At 39.0% G+C, this 26,610-nt stretch overlaps 1 protein-coding gene across 5 annotated transcripts in view; it reads right to left on the bottom strand.

Annotated features, from left to right (window-relative positions):
- Nucleotides 1–493: 493 nt before the first annotated feature.
- The window catches only part of PLXNA1 (plexin A1), a 434,540-nt gene continuing 408,423 nt past the window's right edge, over nt 494–26,610 (bottom strand). For 4 of the 5 annotated variants that reach the window (XM_081965343.1, XM_081965340.1, XM_081965341.1 and 1 more), the window contains exons 26-32: nt 25,229–25,380; nt 24,197–24,293; nt 23,115–23,305; nt 18,913–19,082; nt 15,832–16,044; nt 12,574–12,724; nt 494–4,504 (exon numbers count right to left, since the gene is read on the bottom strand). In XM_081965343.1, the coding sequence (XP_081821469.1) occupies nt 4,409–4,504; nt 12,574–12,724; nt 15,832–16,044; nt 18,913–19,082; nt 23,115–23,305; nt 24,197–24,293; nt 25,229–25,380 (1,070 nt within the window). In that variant the 3' untranslated portion in view covers nt 494–4,408. The remainder of the gene's footprint in view (nt 4,505–12,573; nt 12,725–15,831; nt 16,045–18,912; nt 19,083–23,114; nt 23,306–24,196; nt 24,294–25,228; nt 25,381–26,610) is intronic. The other variant, XM_081965344.1, reaches the window with a different exon arrangement.

Genomic DNA, 26,610 nt, shown 5'->3' with positions numbered 1-26,610 from the left:
AAACCAGTGGTTCTCAACCTGTGGGTCGGGACCCCTTTGGGGGTCAAACGACCCTTTCACAGGGGTCGCCTAAGACCATCGGAAAACACATATTTTCAATGGTCTTAGGAACCGAGACACCAATTTTATGGTTGGGGGTCACCACAACATGAGGAACTGTATTAATGGGTCGCGGCATTGGGAAGGTTGAGAACCACTGCTCTAAACCATTATGGTATCCTTCCTGTGTAGCAACATTTAGCTGTCCTTTAAGACTTATTTGAGTACCATTTTCCAGAAATAAACAATTTACATTAATTCTTTTTTGTTTCTTGTACAAGTGACAAATTAAGTCCAAAATTTCAAAAAAATAAAAGTCTAACCAAACCTCTAATATTCAACACTTGCATTTTTTTTTCTTTTGAAAAAAGATTAACTCAGACTAAATTCTATCACAGTCATGCAACAGCCCACAGGTCTTATGGATCCAGAATTATCTCAGGACTCCACAGAATTTTTTTAGTTTGTTTTATTTTATTGTCTTCTCTTTCTCCTCCTCTTTAATTAAAGAAATAATTAAAAATAAAAATTACAAAGTAATTTGAGATGTATATTCAAAGGATTGTTCTATTGGTGAGGAATGTTAATATATTTTTCCCCCATTTGGTGTTTTCCATTGTTTAGTGTAAAAAGCCACATTTGATATTGTTTCAACTCCTCCAGTTAACTGTACAGTTGCCCCACTGAAGTGTAAAACTTAGATTGTAGCATTTTGTGTATACACACACATACACACACACACACACACCACATCTCTCTCTTCCACTTATTTAGGTAGGATCAGGCTTGGTATGTTTCACAATACCTTCTCTTTCAACACTAGGTGAGTTGAGAGAACAGTTTAATTTATTGGTACTTGATAGGCAGATAGACTGAAAATTGGGTGGATTTGGTCACCTGAGTTGAATTGGGGCAGAGACTTCAACACACTGGTAAATTCAAAATAATAGTAAAAAGCTTTACATGCAGAACGGAACTGAATGTCTTCATGCAAAAAATGGAATATTTGATGGAATGATGAAGAAATAAATGACAGAAGGGAAGGAAAAAGGAAACAGAATTCAGGAAAAATCCCAATGAAAGGAATGTCATCCTTTTGATTGTTAAACGAATGGTCATACATCACTTTGACTACCTGTATAAAGGCTTTGCTTTTAACTGAGGATACCTTCTAAATGAACTGTGCCAAGACAAAACAAAGGAACACACATTCCATTCTAAAACATTACAAGACACCTTGGAAATCTCCATGGTAGCAATAAAGGAAGCCTTGCTTTTAAATCGTATGGGAGATGTCTGATTCAGCCTAGAGAATAAGCAAGTAACCAAGACTCTCTGCTCTGTTTTTAACCGATTTTCCATTGTTTTCCAATGTTGGCATCTGTTCCCCCTAGTGATTGTTTGCTAACCAGCAACTCCAGAATCAAGTAATGCTCAGAATCAGGGTAGAATTACAATTTTGGAGTTGGAAGAAATAGAAGAAAATAGAAAGTACATGTCCAATTAGGAGAGGTGGGGAGATGGCAGTAACCTTTCTGGTACTTTTCTACTAACCTAGGCATTAACATTAAATGTGAGCAAACGATCCTATGCTGTTCCTATGGAGATTGTTATTTATCCCCTACCTAAAGAAACAGGGCAACAAGATAACCAAAGCAAGTTATAAATAAACTGGGAGTGAGAATATTGGGCTGGTCATAGATCATTTAAAGTTTCTAACAAGCAAGCAACCATTCAAACACTTTCTGGAGAGATCATAACTGATCGCTGATATCAGCCTACAAAAAAGATCCCAAATGGTTATGCTTCCATGCAATTAAAGAGCCATGTTTTCTCTTTCCTTCTCATGGGTCGATCTGCTGTCATGTCTGTTTCCCACAGAATATTTTGTTGCGCACAAAGAGCACTTGGTTGCAGGCTCAGCTTCGGTGGCCTAGCCATTATTTCTTGCTTTAAAGCATGATTGTCCAACTTTTTGGCTTGCCTGACCCACACTGAGTGAACTGGAAATGTCTTGGGTGCATGTTAAATGTGTAATACAGTTACTATATATGCTACTGGCAATGTGTGAAAGTCTGGTATTGTATAGAATGGGATGGAATAGTACATTTATTTTGTTTTATTATAAAAGGTAAAATGCAAAATAAGAAAACAAACAAAACATGTGAGCAAAGAATGGATGACATTTGTAAGCAAAGTATGAAATGTCTGTTATTTTAATATGCTATATACTTTCCCTAGATATTGTATGTAATACCTAGGCATTATGCAGTGTGACAAGAACTATTTAGTTCTTGAAGCATGAAAAGAGCAACATGAAAAGGGTTACAGTTAGCTTAGGCTTAGGTTTAGGCTCTCACCCTAACTTTAACCCTTTATTGGAAAGGCATGTATGAAAATAAAAGAAGAAATGCAAAATAGAAGTTTTTCCTTACTGAAAAAAACAAATAAATAACCAAGACAAAAAGACCAGTATTGACCTACATGTTGCAACAAGGAAGGCTAGAATGGGATTTTAGCAGGAGTATTTTATACTTTGCTGGTATGCCTTTTTGCATTGCATAGAATGCCTAGGGAATGTGTGAAATGTTAAGAGTTTCATTTGATTTTTGGCATTCTATAGATTTCCTAGGCATTCCATGAAATGCCTAATTTCACATATTGACAACAACATATATAAGCCAATAATAATGTGGAAGGTTTATGGGGACACATTACTAATGTAACCGTCCAGGGCTGCATGCAGACCCAGGTCTATAGATTGGACAAGCCTGCTTTAAAAACTTTAACCCTGGTTTTGTTTTTGGAATTAGCCTGCTGAAGATACAAGTATGCTGTAATCAGTATTTGGAAGAGTTGAATGTCCATGAGCATAAACAACCTCTCTCTCTCTCTCATACACACACATACATACTGAAAACAATGCTGGAAATGACATGCCATATTTAGCTGGGCTAAACTGCAACCTTATGTGGGAACGCTTTTTTTTTTAACTGTTTGGGATAAAGACTGCCCTTCTGATAATCTGACCAGGCTTTATGTTGCCATTGGGGGAGAGCCAGAGCCAGTGGAATGAGGTGGAACAATGCAATTTCAAAAGGCCAAAAAAAAAAAAAAAGCTTTTCTCTAAACTGCCTGCATGATCCTGCTTAACCTGAATGTTCTCCTTTTGCAATACTGAGCTATTAGACTAAATAGCTCCTTTCTCTCTGGCTATATGACACTTGTACATGGAGAGCTTCTTTGAAAGTATCTTTGACCTCTAAATGGAAAGCTTACACATGGAGGGAGGTGTCTCTGTGTGTGTACTAAGGAAAACTGTGTAGGGGCAATTTTGAGACAGTTGTTAAAACTCTGCTTATAAAAGCTGATTCTGAGTTCTATAAAAATCCAATGCAAGGTGTATTGGGAAGTTGCATTGCTCCTTATAGACGAGAAACATCATTCTTTAGGTGAGATTGTTTTCATATGTGCCTATCCCTCTTTTTTATTTTTAGAGGGGTTTTTTTGCCTTTCTGTTTCTAAGTCTCCAGCACACCCTTAAGCAGCATTCAAAATGAGAGCATTTATTTGGCCTGTGCTCAATAACGTTTTAAAATGGCACAGGACGAACTGTAGAAAGAATAAGAAAGGAGGCCTGGGACCACTTCTCTAGATTCTACTCACCCTCGTTTCTCTCCCACACCAATAATTTGTTTGGGGGGGGGGGAAACCTTGCAAAGATTTCTTGCAGATTTGCAACCTCCCCCCCCGCCCCTCCATATCCTTTCAGTCCCTAAAAGGACAGCATTAGCTTGTGAAAATTGTGCAAATTTAGCAGTTAACACTAGAGGCAGCAGGCCAGGGAGAAAGAAAGGAGGAGTAGATTGAAGAGTTGAGTTGTCCAGTCAAGGCGGGAGTCGAAGCAAATACAGAAGGGAAAAAAATGATAAGACTGCCCACCCGCCTGCTATAAGAAAAACATAATGTAAAAACATTGCCCTAGAAGTTAGTGCATGCCCCAACCTTCCTTTGCCAGATTTGGGGCAGGCCTTGGTGGGGAAGGGACAGTAGCAGTTCAGCTGGAATTTCTTCCCCCCGCCTCTTCTCACACATCTCTTGGGTCTCTCAGGTTCTTTGCCACGTCAGTCGCTCCTTTCAAAAAGGTCCTTAAATTGTTTTCAATTTGCTTTGATAATAATGATTTAAAGGATTGTTTGATTTTCTTCTGTTCAATCGGTGCAAAAGGTTCAAAGACGCAGCAGACTCTGTGCACTGTTTTGTGCCGAGCCCCAGTATATCTTGTGTGTTTTCTTGTTGCTGCAACTTGCTTGCCGCTTTCTCTTTTAGCCTCCACTGCTAGGAAGTCTGCAACAACAACTCAGCCTTTTCAGCTACTTAGGGCCATTGTGTCAATTGCCTGCTCCAACTTACTTCGCAGCCGTTGTCTTCGGGCCTGTTCATCCTTCTCTAAAGCAGCTAAAATCTGATAAAGGAAAGAGCAGAAAGGAAAAGATTAGTATTATTAATTAAAAAAAAATCCTTTACAAGGAGCTGTCTAACAGGAAAGCCAGAAGGAATCTTCCTTGAACCATCAAAAGGCCAACGAGGACAACAGTAAGGAGACAATGGGACACAGTTGCCAGTGAAAAAAAATATGAAGTGTCTGGTTTCCCAAACATCAAAGATAGGAAGAGACTGGGGAAAAATACTGGATTGTAAACTCGAATTTGAAGTTAATAACAATAACAGGGTTGGAAGGGACCATAAATGTCTTCTAACTTAAGTAGGAGCTCCTATACTATTTCAGACAAATGATTGTCCAATTTCTTCTTTAAAACCTCCAGTGTTGGAGCACCCACAATTTCTGGAGGCAAGTCCTTCCACTGATTAATTGCTCTAACAGTCAAGAAATTTTTCCTTAGTTCTAGGTTGGTTCCCTCCTAGATGAGTTTCTATTCATTGATTCTTGTCCTACCTTCCGGTGCCTCTTCTTCATGGCAGTCTGAGATATTGGAACACTGCTATCATGTCAACCCAGTCCTTCTTTTCATTAAACTAGAAATGCTCAGTTCCTGCAACAGTTCTTCATACGTTTTAGCCTCCAGCCCCCCCAATTGTCTTTCTTCCCTTCAAATGAATGGGTTTACTTGCCAGATCACTAGAAAACATGACAACTAAGAGTAGGAGACACGCTTAGCTTGGTTTGTAGTAAGCTGTCCTCTAAAACAGTCAGTATCTTCTCTCTGCAGATTCCCTCTCATCAATGTGGGTTTCAAAATGTACAGGTGAAAAACAATGAAAGCCATTTACCAGGCTTAGATAGAGGCAGAGATGTGTAAGCATTCTCTTTCTGTTTATTGGAATGACTATCCTTCTTCATACCAATCAATTAAAAAAAATGTTTCTGAGCATGTGAAGCCATTGCTATTAAACCAAAGCAGCCAAACAAGGATGGATTAAATCCACCTGAATGTTTTGCCACACTGAGGTAGAATAGCCAAGCATTATGTTGACCTGAATCATAACTCACCCACACAGGCCCAGAAAAAGAATGTGTTCTCTTAATGTCTAAATTTGTCCTGATGTTGAAAATATATGAGAGAATGGTTCTTCATGAACATAAAACCTGATAATTATACAGAACAAACAATGGGATAAATTACAGGAAGTCATCGACATCTCTGAAACTGAGTTTCTTTAGCAGTAAAGTATTTTGAATAGAATATTCAAAGGCCTGCCATGGAATCCTTTTAAGTCAATCTTCTACAGACCCAATTTGTTTTTAAATTCATTACTATCCACAATGAGACATTTCTCAGGTAGTCAATATGTTTAAATGGTTCTGTTTAGGTCATCCTGAGCTCATTCAATCCAAAGGAGAATTTGAGCCTTCTAGTCTCTGTCAAGGAGTGAAGCTATATAAGCAGTGAGTGCCTATCTTTCGTTGCTGGGCAAGGCATGAGAAATTGCTGAAGAATCTAAATGTATTGGTCCGATGTAGATTTCATATTCAATTGCAGTCAGATTTGCCTCAATTGATGAAAGAACCTATTGCTATTCACACTACATTTTAGAATACTAGAAAATGTCAATTCTGGAAATTTTCCACCAAAATTTCATTTCACTAAATAGGCTTATACTTCAGTGCCATTCAGAAAACATGTCAAGTAATGGAATTTAGCATGCTCAAGGCCTTTTATTGAAGGCACTAGAAAAAAGGACATAATTATGGAATACAGTTGAATTCATATAATAAACAATCTTTTCCTACTGAAAGAGCTAAAAATGAATCCTACATTTCAGTTCTGTTCTCAGAATCAGATGAAAACCTTTAGAACACCAGTTTGTACATATTCTTAGAAAGCCATTCTTTAATCAACCATATTAATGAACTGAAGGGTGGGATGTTGCGAGAGGGTCTTTTGACAGTTGAATGAGAAGGGAAGATTTGGCAGGAAAGGATTGAGAAAGTGGAGGGATAAAAAAGAAATACCCCCAAACCCCACCTCCCTTTCAATTGCACTGCCAGATTTTTTTTTAGAAAAGGGATGATTAAAATGCAATCTCATCAGAAATCCCATTATAGTGGTTACATTTGTTGTGAGTGCAAGCTGTATTTTTTTTCCAATTAAATGTCTAGGCATCCATCAAAAAGAACTCAATTAACCATTTCATTGGCTGCATAATTGGAAGCAAACTCTTGTATAATTAATAGGCTGACTATTCGAAAGCAGGAAAGGCCCATCACAAACCCTACAAGTAATATGGAAATAAGTTCCCTGTGATTAAAAGCAGCTGTGACACCTTTAGGCTTCCCATATTGAACATGCAGAGATGATGGGGAGCACACACACAGCACTGCTGCCCAGGGCTTTCGGGAAGGCTGCAACGACGCAAAATAAAGCCACCAAAGTGGCAAAATGTGCCACGGAGCTGGTACATCCTGGTGGAATCATCAGATCAAGAAAGGCATTAGCCAATCCAATGTCATGCCTGTGGGAAGATATTCCTACGGTTGTTATCATATGGGAAAAAGATTTGTGTCTAGTTGCAAAAGTTTTCTAAATATGAAAGGCACAAAATGCTTCCTGGCACAAAATTGGTCTGGCTGCATATCCATATAGATAAAAATCCTGGTCAGAGTTTGACTCCCCCAATACCTCATCCCTCACCTAAAGCATTGTTCTTTCAAGCACCTCTAGGTGGTGCCAAAATACTGAATGTCAACCAAAGCAACCAATTAGGTTGCCGATGTCAAATCTTAGGATCTTAAAGGTCTTGGAGGCCTGAATAGAACGAGAGACTCCTCCAAATCTCCTTTGTTTCCGATTTAACTGGAGACAATAACTAAAGTTTGAGTTTGGAAAGATTTTATGACCTGGTTGTTCTTCTGTGGCACTTCTGGGCACAACAGGGTAAAACAGAAAACAGCAGGGGGGGGACAGGAAAAAAAAGAGAGATACTTGTCTGTCACCTGCTCTAAAGACCTCCATGATTAGGAAGATGCAAAAACCCAAATGAAAATTAATTATGATTTTCATTCAGTGCCAATGACAGCACATTATAGTACTGAGCAACAGGAAAAATTATTCCCTCCCATTTTGCATCAAAGAGGGTGCAATCGGGCTGCATGTAATTGTGTTTAATGAATGAAAACAAACAAAGGGAACAGCTGCTATTTATTAATCCCATTACAAATCATAAAAGAAGCTCCTGAGAGCTGCAAACACACAGGCAACACACTTTTTAGAGCAGACTTATAGAGGCACATTCAACAGATGCCAGACAGTGGTTAACCAAAAAGACAAGGATTGGCAACTTCTTTTGCCTGCAGCTCATTAAGGCTGTACTTTCTAACCACATAGCACTTGCCCTGCTTGCTATTGATTTCTGCTCTTAAGGCCTCGCTGATTTGTAAGACTAATGAAAGGGAATGTTGGGAGCTGGGAGACTAGCCTCAGGGCAGCAGCTGCTGCTGCAAAAAGCACCAGAGGAGCCGCTCTTTGGGGGTGCCGCTGCCTCTACTTCCAGTTTTTGTGATTGCTGTCGATCTTATCCAGATGGCAGTCAGGGTGCTGAAAAGCTGCAACAGTGCTGGCTGTTAGGTTCCTGTTGATGACCTCCGTGACCTTTCGTATACAGTGCTTCATCCTTAAGGCAGGTCGGGTTTAGGCTTCGGTCTGTTCATACAAGAGGCTTTCCTTGGCCCTGCTGGTGCACACCTACCTTTACCATACTTGGCTGGAACCCACTAAACTTTGCCCAAGTTAATCAAGGTACGATTAAAAGGAAAGGTTACATGGAGTTTTATTTGCAACTTATCTCTCTGGATTCCATTCAAAAGGATACTTGCATTCTTCCTTTTATTTATTAAATTTATATGCCGTCTGTCTCACTATCCAAAGCAACTAGGGGCAGTTTGCAATACAATAAAAGAGTATTAAAAATACAAGACCTAAATAAATAAATTCCTTTGCAAAAAGCAATAGTAAAAAGGGGGATCTCCCAGGAAGCAACTCATCCCATCTGGGTGACAGAGTTCTGAAGTCTTTGTGGCTTCTTACTGTTGAATGAAACCCCAGAGTTGCCCCTACTAAGAGTTTTTGATTAATTTACTACTTGATTAATAGCTGAAGCCTACAAGGGCCTTCAAGGATAAAAAATGGCCAACTCACAGGGGATCTTCCAGATCACACTATCTTTTGAGTAAACTCTTGAGGAACGAAAGTAACATTTGAAAGAGAGCCTTAATTCAGGAAATCTCTCATTAACATTCCTTGTTATTAACAGGAGTTGTGATAAATGGAGTTTCATATCTATGTGAGAGATGCTTTTCTCTTTTATGCATTGCAACCAGCATATTGGAATGGGTGATTATTAACTTGATTTAAATAGTAAAAATTCTGTATTATTATTATTATTCTATTACTTTCACCTCAGGAAGAAAAGCTGTAGATCCGGATAAAAAAAATCTCATTAATTGGGAATTTCAAACAATTCTGTCTGTATCACTCTAAAAATAATTCTACATCTTTTATCTCTAAGATCTTGTTCAAAGGAAATCTAAAAGAACTCAAGTAACAGAATCTAGTCTAGTTAAGTAGCGACTATTAATCATTAATATGCAATGCCAACAAAAGACTGGCATGTGAATTTATTTTTATGGGATAAAAACAATAGGAAATTGGAATGCTCCCAGCAGCATTATATTATACCACAGAGGGAACTCTGCTGACTTGAAATAGATCTCTGAACTGCATATTCAAAGAAACTTTGTTCTACAAAATGCAAGTTGCCACTGAGAGATACAAAAATCCATCTGAAGATCACGTCTACAAAGAAACAATAATATTCAGTTTTGCTGACATGCGGCATTAATGTTACTCTTTTCACCATCCACCCGAATCTGGTGCCATTCAGAAACAATACTTTCAGAATTTCCAATATGCGAAACACTTTATATATGAATAGAATATTTAAACTCAGAATAACATTATTCAAAACATAGGTAGGCAATGTATTTTATAGTGGTCTTACTTGGAATATTAACAAGCATGTCACAGGCACTCTTACAAAATGGATGTACAAATGTGCTTTCCTATTCACAAATAATGGGCACATCAATCACATAATAACCATTCTCCAGACTGTGAATAGGTGAGATTGCTCCCTCCTGCCAACCCCTCTAATCCCCCGGGGTGCTCCCTATTACCCCAGTATTCCTTCCCTTCCTTTTAGTTTCTGGCAGGTAGCCATAGTTCCAGCACAGAGCTGCGACCACCCACCATTTTTATTGTTTAATAGTCCTAAACTTTAGTGAGACTCAAAAGATTTTTGGAGATAAAAATGAGACAGAATTTGGGGGCATGTTAGCTTTCTATTAAAAACAAAATATCTGAGGGTACAAAGGGAGGTGGATATATATACATCTAGTTTGAAGTAACTTATCAAATCAATGACTAAAGATCAACCAAGGATCCTAAAAATGTAAACCTAAGCTATTTGTTGTTGTTGTTGTTGTTGTTGTTGTTGTTGTTGTTGCTTTCAAGTCAGTTTTGGCTCCTGGCAACTGCCTGGACTAATTCCTGAAATTTTCTTGTCAACTTTTTTGGAAGTGGTTTGCTACTGCCTTCTTCCTAGGGCTGAGAAAAAGACTAACCCAAGGTCACCAGAAAAACAGAACAGAATAAGAGAGTTAAAAGGAGGTCTTCTAGTCTAACCGCCTGCTCAAGAAGGAGTCTTTATACCATTTCAGACAAATGGCTGACCAGTCTGTTTTTAAAAGCCTCCAGTGATGGAGCACCAACAACTTCTGAAGACAAGAGGTTCCATTGGCATGTGAAATTTGCCACGGAGCGGGAGATCTCAGCTGGCTACAGAGCATACTGGAGTGCAGAAACCTCTAAGAAGCCTTGATCTCTATTCACACTTATGTGAATAGGCCACTTTCTTTACTAGCTGTTGAAGGAACCAATTTTGGAGCCTTGCCCAAATAACAATGCAAAGATGTTTGACAAGGTCTTGTACAAATGCTTTCATTATCTTATATAAGCAACCAATCCCCCCCCCAGCTCTCAACATCTTTCTGTTGGGCAATAAAATCCATATAACTCCATAATATATATATTAGCATCATATATTTTATTGCTTTAATAAAGGATTGTAGAGAATGTGTTCAAAACTACTTTCTGCTGTTCATATCAATTACAGTAGATGGGCTTTTAACCACTCTTAAAACTTTATAGGCTTATAAAGTGACTCCCTTGTGATAGTAAATGCCACCCCCACCTCAAAATTATAAATAAGGTCATTTGTACGTGGGCTCACTGAAATGACCCAGAACAGCTGACACAGAACACATTCATTTAGAGTGTTAAATGCTTCAGGTTTAGGTTGATATTTTTCTTTTGTCTCTTATTTGATTACTTCATGTGTTCCCTTCACTGATTTAATTCTTCCATTCTTATTGGCCCATTACTTATCTGCTGAGGCACTGTTGTGATTTCCCCTCCTATTTTGGAAAAGTGTTGTTTTGTTGTAAAAGGCAGTGGTCTGTGTTTGTTACTTTAAGCAATTCGTATCCAAACAGGAGAAGAAAGGATGAATATAATAGGAAGATAAAAATACCTCAAGGCATATCTAAACTTTAGAAAAGAAACAGGTGTCCTCTCTTTGTAAAGCAAATGCAGGACTTAAAAGAGCTTCAGTAAAAGGTCTTTGTAGGTGGCAACATTTGGCTGGCTAGGCTTGTAGGTTAATTCTTGGACAGAGATAGTCACAGAATCCCAGGTTTGTTGGTTATGTGAAATAAAAAGCATGGAGCATAAGTCACTATGACTCAGGAGGGTAATATCATCATTGTTGTCATCATAATCATCAATACTGATGGAGAGAAATTAGAGGAACTACTACTTGACAAATGTTCTTCTCTCATCCATCTATGTCAGAGTTGATAGTTCAGATAAGGGGAAAGAGGGAGATTGAGAAGAATCTGTATCTTTGGGAGAGCTTAGTACCCTGTTTCAATAATTTGCTGCAACTGGTTCCCCTACTATTCTAGTATCTCAACAGATGGGTAATTGAACTACATCTTTTTAATGATGACTAGCTGTTCAGGACGACAAACACCCTTTTCAGTTAAATGATTCAATCATGGTTAGAACAAATGGTGGGAGAACAAATTATGTTTAAACCAGAAACTTTTCTCCTAGGCATAATACCGGAGGGGTTTAAGAAAGATACACTTTATTTAATTATATATACTAACTGCAGCACGCATAACCTATGCACAGTATTGGAAAAAAGAAAACACACCATCAGAGCTTGATACAATCAGAAAAGTGTTGGCCTGTGCAGAAGCAGATAGGCTCACTCTTGAACTTAAAAATAAAGGGGAATCAGAATATTTTGAAGTATGGAACAGATTTTATGATTGGTATAAGACAAGATGACAATACTGGAACAAATGTATATATTGTGATTGAACAGAAGGACAGACAATGTATTAAGTAGATTAATTGTTAATGGTTGAAACTAGCTGTACATAATGTGAATGTACGACCACTCCAACTCTGCGGTATTGCACTGTTTTAAATGTAATAATAATAAATATATATATTAAAAAAAACACCCTTTTCAGTTTAAAGTGGGACAAAGCCAGATAGGTTTGCCCCACATAATAGAAATGATATGTACAACCATGGTATTTTGTAAGTAACTGCCAAGATCAATCTTGAATAACTGATTTTGGAACATAATTATAATGCACATAATTGTGTTTTTTTGTTTATTGCTTTTATACATTACAAATCATTTTTAAAATATATTTTAAAAAATGGAGCTTCTTTTGTATTTGTATAGAAATGCTGCAGGACACTAAATAGCGGGGGCTCATTAGCTAGTTGTGCAACTATTAAGACATGATAGGATGAGTTTACAGAGGGATAAAAGCAGCTCCACTCTGGATTTCTTTTCATGGGTCAAAAGAAAGAGGAATAAAAAGAGACAAATAGTTAATATTAAGATAAGTCTAAGAGTTCTGATATACCTTACCTCATCCTTGTACTTAGTAATGTATGAGTAGATCTCATGCAGGGCACTCATGCTGTTGAATTGGCTCAAGTGTAACCGTGACTGCTCTGCCAAATAGGCACTCATGTCCTGATCGCTGATTGCTGGCATTTTAGCTATATCTGCATAATATCTATAAGTGAGAAGAAGGAAAAATAAATCACGCTGTTCAAAATAAAGATGTTCAATAGCAGGTAGGAGTCAAACTGAGGATAAATCTAGAAAATACCATAAACTTAATTAACAAGTCTCCAGATTAAATGTAATACATCTATTCATTACAATGAAGCAATTGTAATGTACATAGCGCATTTAGCCATTTCATAGTGTTCTGCCTGCCAAATGACTCTTCATTTTGTGTTCAAGTAAACAGACTAGTCCTCTTACAGTAAGCCCTCACAGGCAGAGCACACAGGGTCTCCCTTAACATCTTAAGACTGAGGAGATGAGGCAAATCTGATCCAAGCTCCTTGTGTGGATTGAAATAATAGGACTTGAGAAACAGATTTAAACAGATGCTGTGGTAATTGGAGGTAAACCTTTTATTGACATCGTCTTCCCCCTCTCCTCTCCCCAAACAAAAGCAGCTTGAGTGCAAGAGATTGGGCGAAAGATCCAATCTTTCTGCAGAAACAGAAATGCTAGGGCCATCTTAAATAGGGATTTGGAGCACTTGGTACTGCTATACCTGACCTACAAACACAAAGCAAAACACAGAAGGATTGCTGAGGGAAAAAGACCTGAGGTATAAGATGTTTTGTCTACATTCTTCGTTGGAGATAGACCTGAATTGTTCCAAAATCATGGTGAGTCAGGTCAAGCAGAATCACAGATCAGTAGTTGGAAACTCCTATGAGAAGAACTTAATATAGCTCATCAGAGAGCAGAAAGTGTTTTATAATTCTGTATTTATTAGAAAGTTTGTTACCAAATTATAATGATGATTTCTGTTATGGAAGAAATGGGTTTCACTTAGGAGAGCAAGGTAGAAGCCCATTTTTTTCCAGACATCAGTAATAATTATCTAGCATTTATAGAATAATTTATAATTGTACATACATCAGCTCCCAGAATATAAATATGCAACATAAAAGATTCATGTTTTAAAAGTGTAGTCATGTGGGAAACATCCTAAGAGCAATATTATCTCTAAAATACCACCATAATGTATAATATTGGCTAGTATTAAAAATAGCCAGCTAAGCAAGCAGCAAATAGTATTGAATATCAAGATTATGAGTGTGCTTCAGATCCCTCTCTGCTAATCATTAAAGCAGCTCCACTTTCTTTAGGTTTTGCACAAGCCCCCCAAAAAGCAATGTTGCTGTTTTAAGAAGTTAATCCATTAAAGTTGTATTAACTTTAAGGGATCGAAAAGCAGTTGCACTTTTTTCAAGCTCTCAAAGAAGAGAGCTACTGTTTAATAACTAGTACAAAAGTGCTCGCACAAGATTTGAAGTTTTCAAAGTGTGCAGAATCTTATTAATTTTTAAAAAAAATATCTTAAGATGGTACAACTGCATCATAAAATATTGTTTGTATTAAGGTTAGCAGTTGAAAAGTTAATGAAAAGGACACAAGTACAGGTTTTGTCCCAGATGTCCTTAGCTTGAGATGCTGGCATGAAAAAGGAGGATGCCCCCCTCCCTCTCACAATATTAGTTAGGTTTCTGGGTATAGGAAGATTAGGGAGATGACTTAAAAGAACAAATCTATAGGATGTTAAGAAAACATCAGGTACAGTACAGAATAAATATGGGTTAAGTTCAGAGAGAATGGAAGAGAGATTCAGACTATCTCATCTCTGGTTCCCTAGTGTCAAGGGAGGGAGGGAAAACTTAGTCAAGATTCTGTTACTAAAGTTTATTACAATGAAATATAATTCTAGCCATCCATGAATCAGTTTTCTGGTCTGTCCATCTTGTAGAACAGGCACTGGGCTTGTGTAGTCCACATATTACATGAATAAACAAAATCATTCATAAAAATAATACTCATAAAACTAATGCAATGTCCTTCTCCTCTAATCATCAGAATAATAAGTTGTTAAAGCAGTTTGAATTAAAGCTCAGCCACAAATATAATATCTAAGTTTAAGTATTTGGAAGTATGGTTTGTACCATGTACCAATGCTAACTAACGTCTCTCTCTCTGTGTATCAGCGGTGGGATTCACTTCCCTTTCCTACTGGTTTGCAAATGTGAGCGCCGTGTCTGTACATGTGCACCACCTTCTGTGCATACACGGTCCTTACGCATTATGTCAGGGCAGGTGGGCAGAACCTTCTACAGCCACTGCTACTGGTTCGCCCGAACCGGATGGCTGAATGCCACCTCTGGTGTGTATGTGTACACAAACAGAAACACAGTCAATTTGTTTAATAAAATAGCTCTACTTATAAATAGAGAGTCTTATTCATACTGTGTTTCACTATCTATTTTTTCATCTTTATTAGAAACAGTGAAAAAAACCTCTGACATATACAATTTTCACAAAACAGCACCAGCTACACTGAGTCTTTTCAATTTGCAAGCCTCTGCCCCAATAGCATACAATAATTAACAAACCAAACATACTTGAAGTTGATCAGAATCTCCCCAGTAAAACCCCTGAAAACTAAAAACTCTTATCTGTATTACTCAACACAATATGATTGTATTATTTTCAGGTTGGATCTAATCCAGGCTTTAAATTCCATTGGCAAGAGATTTTGCTTTGCTAATCCCCCTGCAAATGGATTGCTTTACCAGTAGAAATATCCTCAAAACACAGGGACAGTAGAAGGAGAATGCTATTTTTACTTTCCTGGAGTGCCTCCCAAATTCCCCAAACCCACCTCCACCAATCCTTAAATACAATTTTAGGAGACTTTGATCTGATAATGGTTGCAACGGAAACATCATTCCCTGTCTTGTTCTACCACTGAAAAGCTCAGCTGATAGAAGAAACATTTCACTGAGGTTTCCCCAACCCAAGTTAGATGTTTATGCTGGATTCAGCCTAATACAAATAGCTGCCATTGTGAAATCTATATGCTCTATTACTTATTCATTAGAAAGGCCAGAAAGGAATTGGCAATTCTTAGAAAAACAATTACTTGCAATTGTTTCAAAGAACCAATCTGTCTCCACTAGCCAAGGGTGGTTTTTTAATAGCATGGAACCATCCCAAACTTTCTAGAACTGCCACACCTTTTGTTCTTTTTGCAAACCTACTTTGTCTATAGCTGCAGTTACTCACCTTTCTACCCAGCTCTTATAGTTAGGGATGTCCTTGGCATACAGTAGTTTATTGGAGGGAGAGTCTTTCCCTAGCTTGTGCTCAGAAGTTGAGCAGGAGTCCATGAATGTCTGAGCCACCACTGATAGGCAAGCATCAGTAATACTGTTCTTATGAATGTCAAACACAAATTGCGGGTTCTTAATCACATTCACCCAAAAACGCAGAGGTAGACTGAAAAAGAGAAGAAAAGAAAACATTATTCTTAGTAGCTTCAAATAAAACTCTTAACATAAACCCAATGGTATATTATCCATTAAGCAGACTAAGCACGTGCTTAGGGTACCAGACCCAAGGGGGCACCACAAAATGGAGAAAGAAAGAAAAAAACAATGAAGATTTGTACAGTTACGTACAAAGGAGAGGTGCCCCAAGATTTGTCAATGCTTAGGGCACCAGTAAGCCTTAATCCACCACTGCATAAACATTTACTTGGTTAAAATCTATCAAACTAAGAGGGCAGGGGTCTTCCCCAAAATCTAAATAGGTGATAATAAGTCTGATGCATGGTTTGCTAGCTACACAGCTATCTCAATGAAGGGTGGATATATATATATATATATGGGTGCAGCTGTATATGAACATATTTGTAAATGTTTTATATGTTAATATAAATATGTAAATGGTTTTAAGGGCATTTGGCATTTGAAAAGTAACAGTGAATATGAGAAATATTTCTATCATGACACCTGTTTTAAATATCCAAAATTGTGCCTGGTAAATTATATTATTTGTGACACAAAATAGAGCATTTGTCAAAGTCATTCATATATTGACCTTGGGATTTTATCAGTACCTGTCAACATTTCTATCATTTTCCTTTGCTCTTCTTAAAAGCTTTGGAATTACTGTTAAATGTCAGGGTTCACCAAGTTTTCTGCCCTTTATTAAATCCCTATATTTTTTATTAGCCCTTGGAGATGAAATTCTATTAAGAAATGAGAACTATAATTAAAGGAAAAGCAAATGCCTTCTTGATCCTCTTTAGCTCAGCATTAATTTATCTCTTAACTGAGGCAACCAGCACAATGCAATTGGCTATGCTGTTTCTGCAAATTACCCATATTTATTTTCACAAAACAATATTATTGAGGAAGAAGGGCTGTGATAATATTTTCCGTGTTATATTGGCTAGGTTGGGGGAAAAAACTCGAAGTATTGGGAAAACTCAAACAAATGTACCTGAAGAAGGTTGGGATGACCAAGATGCAAAGTACAATACAAACAACCTCAGGAATACTATCTAATTTTTCACTTTTCACTGGAAAAAAATCTGTACGTCAGGGAAATCCATGGAGACGTTCCCCATAACTTCTAAGGTGGGGTGTGTTGTTTTTTTTTTGGTGTGTGTGTGTGTGTGTAAACTAATTCCATCATCTGATCTCACCTACCCTAACATAAAATCTGAATTATCTCAATGAAAACTAGGCCCTGCTTTTCGTAACTGTTATTTGTCTCAACAAACTCCCACAAATGAGATAATCCAGGTGTTGGTCATACCTACTTCTTTTAATTTCAGGGAACCATCTCTTGAAATTTACTCTATCCACTGAATTAGCAGTACAAAACAAGCAAGGGCATTAGTATGCTGGAGCCTGCCTGCCTCCCTGGGCTCTGTGGAGTTGCATCATTGGGATTCTTTCCCTACCCCGTTTTTCCTCCCAGAGCAGCTATTTCCTTTAATATAGAAAGCCGAGTGATAAATCAGTTCCAAATGTTTCCATGCTCTCATAACTCCATTTAAAAATGTTTCTTTTCCTGCCTTGCTAATTACTGACAGTTACTGAACTACAAAAGCAATTTGGTTTCTATTTAACAAATATCAGAGATCAGAGTGTATATTCCTATCCCCAGTAACAGTGAAAGGAACTGAGAGATCAAATCAGGAAGGCAGCAGCAGAAGAGAAAAGTGTCTGCCGCTTCTTACTATTCACTGAGCAGCCTAATCCCCAATAGCACGAAATAAATAGCGAGACGGAGTTTAAGGCTATGCAAATAAGCATGCGGAGAATAACTTCCCTATCACATTCGAAGGTAAATGTGGAATACAGTTCACCAGCAAATTGATAACTGGCTATATAAACAAAAATGCTGCATACAAGATTTTTAACTGCTCTCCTGTAGCTGCCGCTTTTATTGTTTATTAAGACTCTGAATCGCTTCTGATTCAAAGATTAAGAGGTGCTTTGAAGCGTGCAAAGGTCTGAATGCAGCACCTGTTTGCAGCTCGTTTCAGTAGCTGCCCTGTTTTCTGGTACGATTTTCTGCCCTTCCGAAGCAGCCATGCCATCCCTCCCAAAGGTTAGATTTTCTCCAGCACTCTGAACAGCTTTTTGCCTTGAATCAGCACTGTGCAACCCTGTTATTTTACTGATCTCTTAATGATTATGCTCCCATTATTGGATCCACATTATTATTCCATGTTTTATATCGTGATTTTAGTGATTTGATTTATACATTAACTTGGAAAACGCTGGTTTTGAGGGGGACTTTGAAGTATTTGACGAAGCAAGATGATTTCCCATAATATAAACTTAACAGCAATTTTATTCTGACAGACTTGCATTCTTTTAATTTATTTGATTTCTATACTCTCCCATCTCAACAGGTGAATTAGATACAGGCTATATTGTAGCCTAATATAAATACCCTTTTAAGTGTATTTGTGAGGCTTCCTCTATACCAGGGAATAGAATAACACAAATGCTTTGAGGCTGCACTTTCTTACGTGACGGAGGTAATTTTTTTAAACTATCTGATCTATTTTCCAAAAAAGCTGAAACTACGGTAGGCTGTTTACACTCTTTGACAGAAACATCTTCCTGTTAGCTATCCCCAACTTTTCACCACCAGCTGTAGCTTAGATAAGAAATCGGCTTGCAGAAACAAACCATTGATCTACCTAACTGAATATTTATCTACACAATGACCCATCAGGTATCCACTCTGTCTCAGTTTGACCTTCAGAAGTTGGGAAGAGATCTTGGGACTTTCTGCAGTGCAAGCTGTGCGCTTTATTGCTGCGCTACAGCATCTTCTTACCAGTTACTCTTCCAAGTGTGCCTGACATCATAGTCATTGATCTGGTGCTTATCAGCTTGTTCATCCAGGAAGTCAAACATGTACTTGATGGCCAGAGGCAAGGCACTGCCTCGGTGGGCTGTGCTGAAGATAGTCTCAAAAAGGTCATCCACAAACTTCTGCAAAGTTCCCTGGAACAAAAAAAGAGGATATTTGTTCAGCATTACTTAATATCATTCATGTACACAACCAGAACAGCAACAATAGAATGAAGGCATTCTTTTTTCTTCTTCTTAGAAGGGCTAAAATATCTCACTGGTATTAAAACATGCTCTCGAATAAGAAACTGACGTGTCACCAATGGATGAAATAAAACCGGCATTTCATGGGCTATTGTAAAGGAATTTAGAACTGAACTTGGAGAAGGTATAATAGAACTATAAAGAGAGGAAGGAAGGAATGCATTAAAAATAGGGAGAGCTTCAATGGCACTGTTTTGGCTAGACTACTGAGGCTATCCTGTGGACACCCATGTCATATTCATTCATTTAAGATGGCTCCTGTGCCTTGTCCAGTCTCTACAAATCTTCAATTTAATGATTTATATGTGGTAGTGATATATGATTTTACATAAAGCAATCCAAATTATTTCAGGGTTCTGGTTCAGTATTAAGTACGGGATCACTGCTTTTTTTTTCTTTTCATAATAGTTCCAAGCTGGCTTTCCAAGACAGCGATTTTTTATGAGGAAAGATAAGCCTATAATCCTCTCGGTTATCATCTCATGTAGCATCCAGCTACTGAAGTTTGAAAAACACACAAGCCATGTAGTTCAATAGTGGTTTAAAACTGCAGAAAGATTGTGTAAGGGAGAGAAACTGTCACTGCAGACTTCTTTTAGAGTCCCTACAATTTTGCTAAGAAATCTTGAATTTTGAAAGTGCTTTCAAAAACTGTGCCTTTCAACATCCAACAAATACATAAAATATAGATATATTCCTCTTCTTTAGGTTGAGGTAATCCAGGTATCTCTCTATGAAAAAGGACTGCTTTTAGACTGAGAGAGAGGAAGAAAAATCCATGATGGCATTCTGAAAATATTTGAGAGTGTGAGTTCCCCACTTTCTCCCTCCTGAAGAATCTGGGCTTTCTGACGGAATGTTCAAATTATGTGTCACCTATATATTCTGAAACTAACCAAATGTGACTAACCAAAAGGACAAAATTTCTAGTCTAATATAGTCTAAAACTGTACATGTTAAACAATAGCAATACAGCAACCAGCATTCCTCTTGCAGATTACTATGATTTATGATTTGGCTAGGATAGATTCAGGTGAGCTGAATTTAGCTCTGCAGTTACCGTGGGATTTTTCAGAATCTGACAACAGAGTATTGTTTTTTTATTTGTTCCAATACAAATCTTCTACTGGCCATTTGATTTACTTCAGGAATTAGTGTAGCAATTATATTGTGAGCAGTTTGGTGTTTATGTCATAAGCCACTGGATTTTTAATACTCCTTCGCTTGGGTTTTTGCTGATATGGAAGACTGGTAAAATGAGGGCGTTCATCAAGTGCATGAACAATGAAGCTGGATAAATCAATGATTATAGCACCTAGAGGCCGCAATCCCATCTTGCTTTTGATAATAGCTAGGGTACAATACTCATCTTTGCAGGTTTAGTGGGAGGGCAGATATAAAAAGGCTAGAAATGGGAGGTGATGAAATCAAAGGAATCAGACGACTCATCATATCAGAGGTAGTAGAATCACCAATCACTACTGAGAAAGAGTGACCGGGCCAAGATCACTGAGCTGGCTTGGAGGGCAGAGATCGACCCCCAGGCGTGTCACTTGTGGGGTGCCCCAGGGGTCGATTCTCTCACCCCTCCTGTTCAACATATACATGAAACTGCTGGGCGAGATCATCTGTGGTTTTGGGGTACGGTATCATCAATATGCTGATGATACCCAACTTTTCATCTCTACCCCAAACCACCCAAACGATGCCCTCGACGTGATGTCCCGATGCCTGGAGGCTGTGCGGATCTGGATGGGGAGGAACAGGCTCAAGCTCAATCCCTCCAAGACTGAGTGGCTGTGGTTTCCGTCATCCCGATTTGTACATCTTGTTCCATCTTTGACAATAGGGGGAGAAATTTTAGCCCCCTCAGAGAAGGCTCGCAATCTGGGAGTCCTCCTGGATACGCGGCTTAGTTTAGAAGAACACCTGACGGCCGTGACCAGGGGGGCCTTTTACCAGGTTCGCCTAGTACGTCAGTTGCACCCCTTCCTGGATCGGGATGCTCTGTGCACAGTCACTCACGCCCTCGTCCTTTCTCGCCTGGACTACTGCAATGCTCTCTACATGGGGCTGCCCTTGAAGAGCACCCGGAGGCTTCAGCTGGTCCAGAATGTGGCCGCACGGGTTATCATGGGGGTACCTAGGTACTCCCATGTTACACCCCTTTTAGGCGGCCCATGTTACACCCCTTTTAGGCGGCCTGCACTGGTTGCTGGTTGTTTTCCGGGTGCAATTCAAGGTATTATGACCTTTAAAGCACTCCATGGCTTAGGCCCAGGATACCTGCGAGACCACCTACTGCCACCAGTAGCCTCCCACCGTCCAGTACGATTCCACAGAGTTGGCCTCCTCAGGGTGCCGTCAGCCAGGCAGTGTCGGCTGGTGACCCCCAGGGGGAGAGCCTTCTCTGTGGGAGCGCCTTCCCTCTGGAATGAGCTGCCCCCGGAGCTCCGCATAATCCCTGACCTCAGGTCCTTCCGACGCGCCCTAAAAAGTTGGCTTTTCCAGCAAGCTGGCCTGGCCTGTTAATTTTAATTTTAACTTATTTTAAATGTATTGGTTTTTTTAAAAAAATTCGGTTTGTTTTTTTGGAAATAGATTTAATCTTTTTTAACTTTTGGGATGTGTGTTTTTTAATGTTGTACGCCGCCCTGAGTCCTTTTGGAGAAGGGCGGCATATAAATCCAAATAAACCAAACCAAACCAAACCAAACTGAGAAAGAGTGACCGGGCCAAGATCACTGAGCTGGTTTTCATGGATAAAATGGGACTGCAACTCATGGTCTCCTACTTCCTAGCTTGGTATCTTATCCACTAGATCAGCAATCGCGAACCTTTTTTGGCTTGCGTGCCATAAGTGGGGGGAGCGCAGGGTGGTCATGTGCGGGCATGCCGCACCCATAATGCAATGCACGACCCCCAGTGCGCATGCACACGCTAAATGCGCTCCCCCATTTTTACATGCTTTTTTCACCCTCCTCAGGCTCCAGAGGCTTTATAGGAGCCTGGGAAGGTGAAAACAGCCCCCCCTGCCCCCTCGGACGCCCTCCGGAGGTGTTAGGGAAGCCTCCGGACAGTCCCTGAAGCCTTCGGAGCACTCAAAACGATCCTCTGAGCAGAGGGTCGTTTTGAGCACTCCGAAGGCTTCAGGGACCGTGCGGAGGCTTCCCTGACGCCTCCAGAGGGCCTCTGGGGGGGCGGGGGAGGCTCTTTTCGCCCTCCTCAGGCTCCTATAAAGCCTCTGGACCCTGGGGAGGGCGAAAAATGGCTTTAAAAAAGAGTGAATTCAGCTGACAGGGCAGCGCCTGACAAATGGCGTGCCATAGGTTCGCCATCACTGCACTAGATCAACTAATATTCACCTCCGGATTATGGATTAGGTTTGGAGGGAGAGACTGTCTCTAACCCAACAGTGGGAACACAGTATCATAGAACTGGAAGAGACTAGGAGGTCATCAAGTTCAATCCTCCGTACATGCAGGATTTACTACATCCCATAGATCACTATGCAAATGGCAATTAGAATCCGGTGCAATGCATATAATTCACGTATGTATATAAAACAATTTAGGAAAAAAAGGTGAACAAGATAGAGTTCATGATGAAATATTAAGATCCATGATGGCACAGTGGTTAGAATGCAGTACTGCAGAATACTTCTGCTGCCTGCTGCCTGCCTGCAATTTGACAGTTCAAATCTCAGCAGGCTCAAGGTTGACTCAGTCTTCCATCCTTCCAAAGTCGGTAAAATAAGGACCCAGATTATTGGGGGCAATATGCTGACTCTGCAAACCGCTTAGGGAGGACTGCAAAGCACTGTAAAGCAGTATATAAGTCTAAGTGCTCTCGCTCTTACTATTAACAAACTTATAACACTACCCCAATGTTTCAGTAGACCTAGGAGCCATTATGATTTACCTTAGTAGCTAACAGACGAGTCAAATATATTTCTGAGACCATCTTGCTGCCACGATCACCTTCTCGTTGATCCATGTGATCGTGATTCTTCACCAGATGCCATAACTTGGTGCCACTCTCCAGGTCAGGTGTGATCATGGGGGTCCGGGAACGGAGACTGTCAGGGCTGCTAGCTGTCCGGAGCATACTCTCTGTGAGGAAACCACATATAATGGCAACTGCCTCTCCCTCCTCTGCTGACTCTTGGCCTCTGTCCTCCCTCCACCTCACTTAATTTGGAGCATGGCCTGTCATACCATCAAGAAATATGATATGTTTTGGTCTACCCTGTCAATTAAACTTCATTAACTAATTGGCCCAAGAAAAAAAGAGATTACTGCTTTTTTTTCATGGAAAGGCTCTAATGAATAATGAAGGAAGCTCATTACATTTAAGGCCCACTGGCAGGTACCATTCAATTCTAAATAAGTGACCTTTTTCACATATGAAGGCAAATATGCATGTCTCAGGATAATGTTATAAAATCCAATCAGAGTTGGTCATCAGGAGAAGAGTTTAGTGTGGTTTCAGACTTGTGCTGGAGTCCATCCTCAGGAAACTTCTCTCTATCTGAATCTTCCTGGAGGATGGGCTCCAGCACAAGGTCAAATGCTGTGCAGACTAAACTTTTGGTCCCAGTGACTGACCCAGATTGGATCTTGCAACAATTTTTTTCCTCAGTAAAATAATTTTTATAATAGATCCTTGCTTATCTTAATCATGTTAGCAATAAGACACATGAAAGCACAGTGGCTTTAAGAAAACATAGTGAAGAAATACAGATTTTGGAAGCATAACTAAACTGGGTAAAGCAAGCAGTGGCAAAAGCCTTAACTGGGAGAAGCTGGCTGAATTACTATAAAATGGGCCTAGGTCAATTTTGTCATGCAAAACCAAGGAAGTCAATAGAAAAGGCTTGACTGAAGCATGATATCCCTTTTAGTCTGCTTTTTCTTAATTTAGGAAGACTTTCTTTCTTAATTCCCAGATTGCTACTAAATTCTAGACAGTAAACTGGCAAGGATGTTTTCTCATTTACTCACCATATCTGCTGAGTGATTTTGTGAAAGTAGAGGAATTGGAAATGTTGTAGGCAGAGTTCTGCTTGGGCACCAGTGCCACAGATGAACCATCTGTTACCTGTAGAGAATATTACCAAAATTAAGACTGAAGATCCATAGCCTCTACCTCTCTCACTCCAACCAACACTGAGTTCCCTACTAAAGGAAGCTGAAATAACAAGTTTAACTCCCTATTCAGTGGATACTCAGTGCCTCTTAGAAAATTTGAGAAGAAAGACAGTTCATTCTCTTATAATGTACACACAAACATAAGAAAGCTTTCTTTTTCTTCTTAATAAAGAGCATTTTTCATTCCTTGGGATTCCCAGATCTGACCTGAGTTTTATCTCCTTCAAAATCTGCCTGGCACAAAAATAGAAAGCTTTTCAGCTTTGTCTAGAATTTGTTCTTCTTTCATTCTTGCTTTGTTAGAGCATATTTATTCAATTGTTTGTGGTGGACAGATCAAAGCCAAAGCACACAGGACAGCATATGGATTCTTCCAGGCCTTGTCAGGAAGAATACAGAGAAAGAGAACAATCTTTCACATAATTTTAATGCTTCTTTTGTTAAACTTAAGAGCTTGAAGCTTTCTTTTCATTCTCTACAAATGTGTTTCCAAGATGTATAATTTAGTATTCTCGCTTGCTTTTCTTCTTACAAACATTACCAGGCTAGGTAACATCATCTGTGTACTGATGTTGCCTAGCTTGATAATGAAATGTCTGCAAGAAGAAAAGCAAACTCAGAGGACACCAAAAACCTAACAATATTATCCTGAGCTATGCATGTTTTCCATTATTTAATACTCATCACATGAATCTAGCCTAGACTTCCATCCTCTTCTCTACCACCAATATTAATTCAATGGTAAAATAAATAACAACAACAGCTCTTTGTGGTATCCATCTCTCATATATGAGATAAATATAGGTATCTTATTCAAATACATAGCATATTCAGATGCCAGGTCTCTTCTGCCACCACTATGGCAAAACCCAAGGACAACCACACCTGGTAATGAGCTAGAGTGTTGAGCCTTTTCCAGTCATTGTCGATCTTTGTGGTGACATCTTCATCTTGAAGAATTATCCGAGCCATCCTGCCCTGCCGCCACTCTGCACCGATGGAAGAGAAGGGCATGGGGTCACTGGGGATCGTGCTCACTTTGGACAGATCACAGAATGAAAGGCATGGAGAGCATGTGAATGAGGCATGGCAGAAGCCATTTTAAAAAGCCACACCCCACTCTAAACCCCATTACGGTCTTGCTGTAGTTAGCAATAATTATGCTAGGAAAATCTGTTTGGGATCTAATGCAATAGGGCTATTTTCTCGTTGGTGATTTGGGTTTCCCACTCCTTAAGAACAAAACAATGGCTAATCAATTCTGAAGTGATTGCCAAGAAAACTGTGGTTGACAGAAGTGAACTCAAAAGCAACCCCCTGCCCACAAAACTTCAAATTATTCAACTTCATAACCCATTTGGAGGAATTTTCAAGAATATCTCCAGTTTAATCAACAACCTTCTGCTTTTAAATCCAGTGAGTCTTAATATTCAGTGATCATCTCAACTACTGGGATTATGTCAGTTCCCCTTCCCTCTCAGAAAATATTTAGTTCACTACTTTATTCATATGAGATTAGTGTTCTCATCATCTCTCAGGTAATACATCTTATTACTTCCTGTGATCATGAAGTTGTTTAAAATGCTAACCTAGAATCAGCGATACATCATAATAACATTTTTCTTTGAGAATGAAAAATGACCTTCCTTGCATAGCAAATAGCATCTGTCTCAAGCTACACATTCCTTTTATCTAGTTTTGACCCATGAAGATTTCAAGTATGAGGACTTTATTTTTGGAGCAAAAAGTAGTTCATTTGTGGAATACTGAATACCTCTTGCCCATTTTTATGTCTTTAGTTTCTCCCCAAAGATGATTATGGCTCATTTCTGAGGAAAAGACTTTGGGGTGATAAATTTCAAAAAGGAGAATATCTAACCAAACTAATCCTTCTTCCTACTGGACTCAGTTTTAAATGACAAATTGTTTCTTCGCTTGTCGATTAAAGCAAAATTTATCATTACAGTCAAGGCACCAAACAGGTTTACCAAGTTTGGTTAATCTTCCTGCAAATTCTGCTATATATTGGGTCTAGTTTCATATATTAGCCATTTAAAATTACTATTGTTCTATTCCAATTATTTCTGCTAAGGACTTGACTGAAGGGATATCATCATCACCATCCTCATCTTCATTTGTATTCTATCTGATGATTGAATCACACACAAAAATCTATTTCTTATAGGTAAATTATCATTAACATGTTTTATGATATTGTCACTATTATGCATATTTTGATCCTTAATTCTTAGAGAGCCTAATTCTAT

This window comes from Natrix helvetica, assembly GCF_964273705.1.
Source record: "Natrix helvetica genome assembly, chromosome: 1".
Classification (NCBI taxonomy): Eukaryota; Metazoa; Chordata; class Lepidosauria; order Squamata; family Natricidae; genus Natrix; species Natrix helvetica.
The sequence above is the reverse complement of the archived record's forward strand: the minus strand, read 5'-3'. Positions and strand labels throughout refer to the sequence as shown.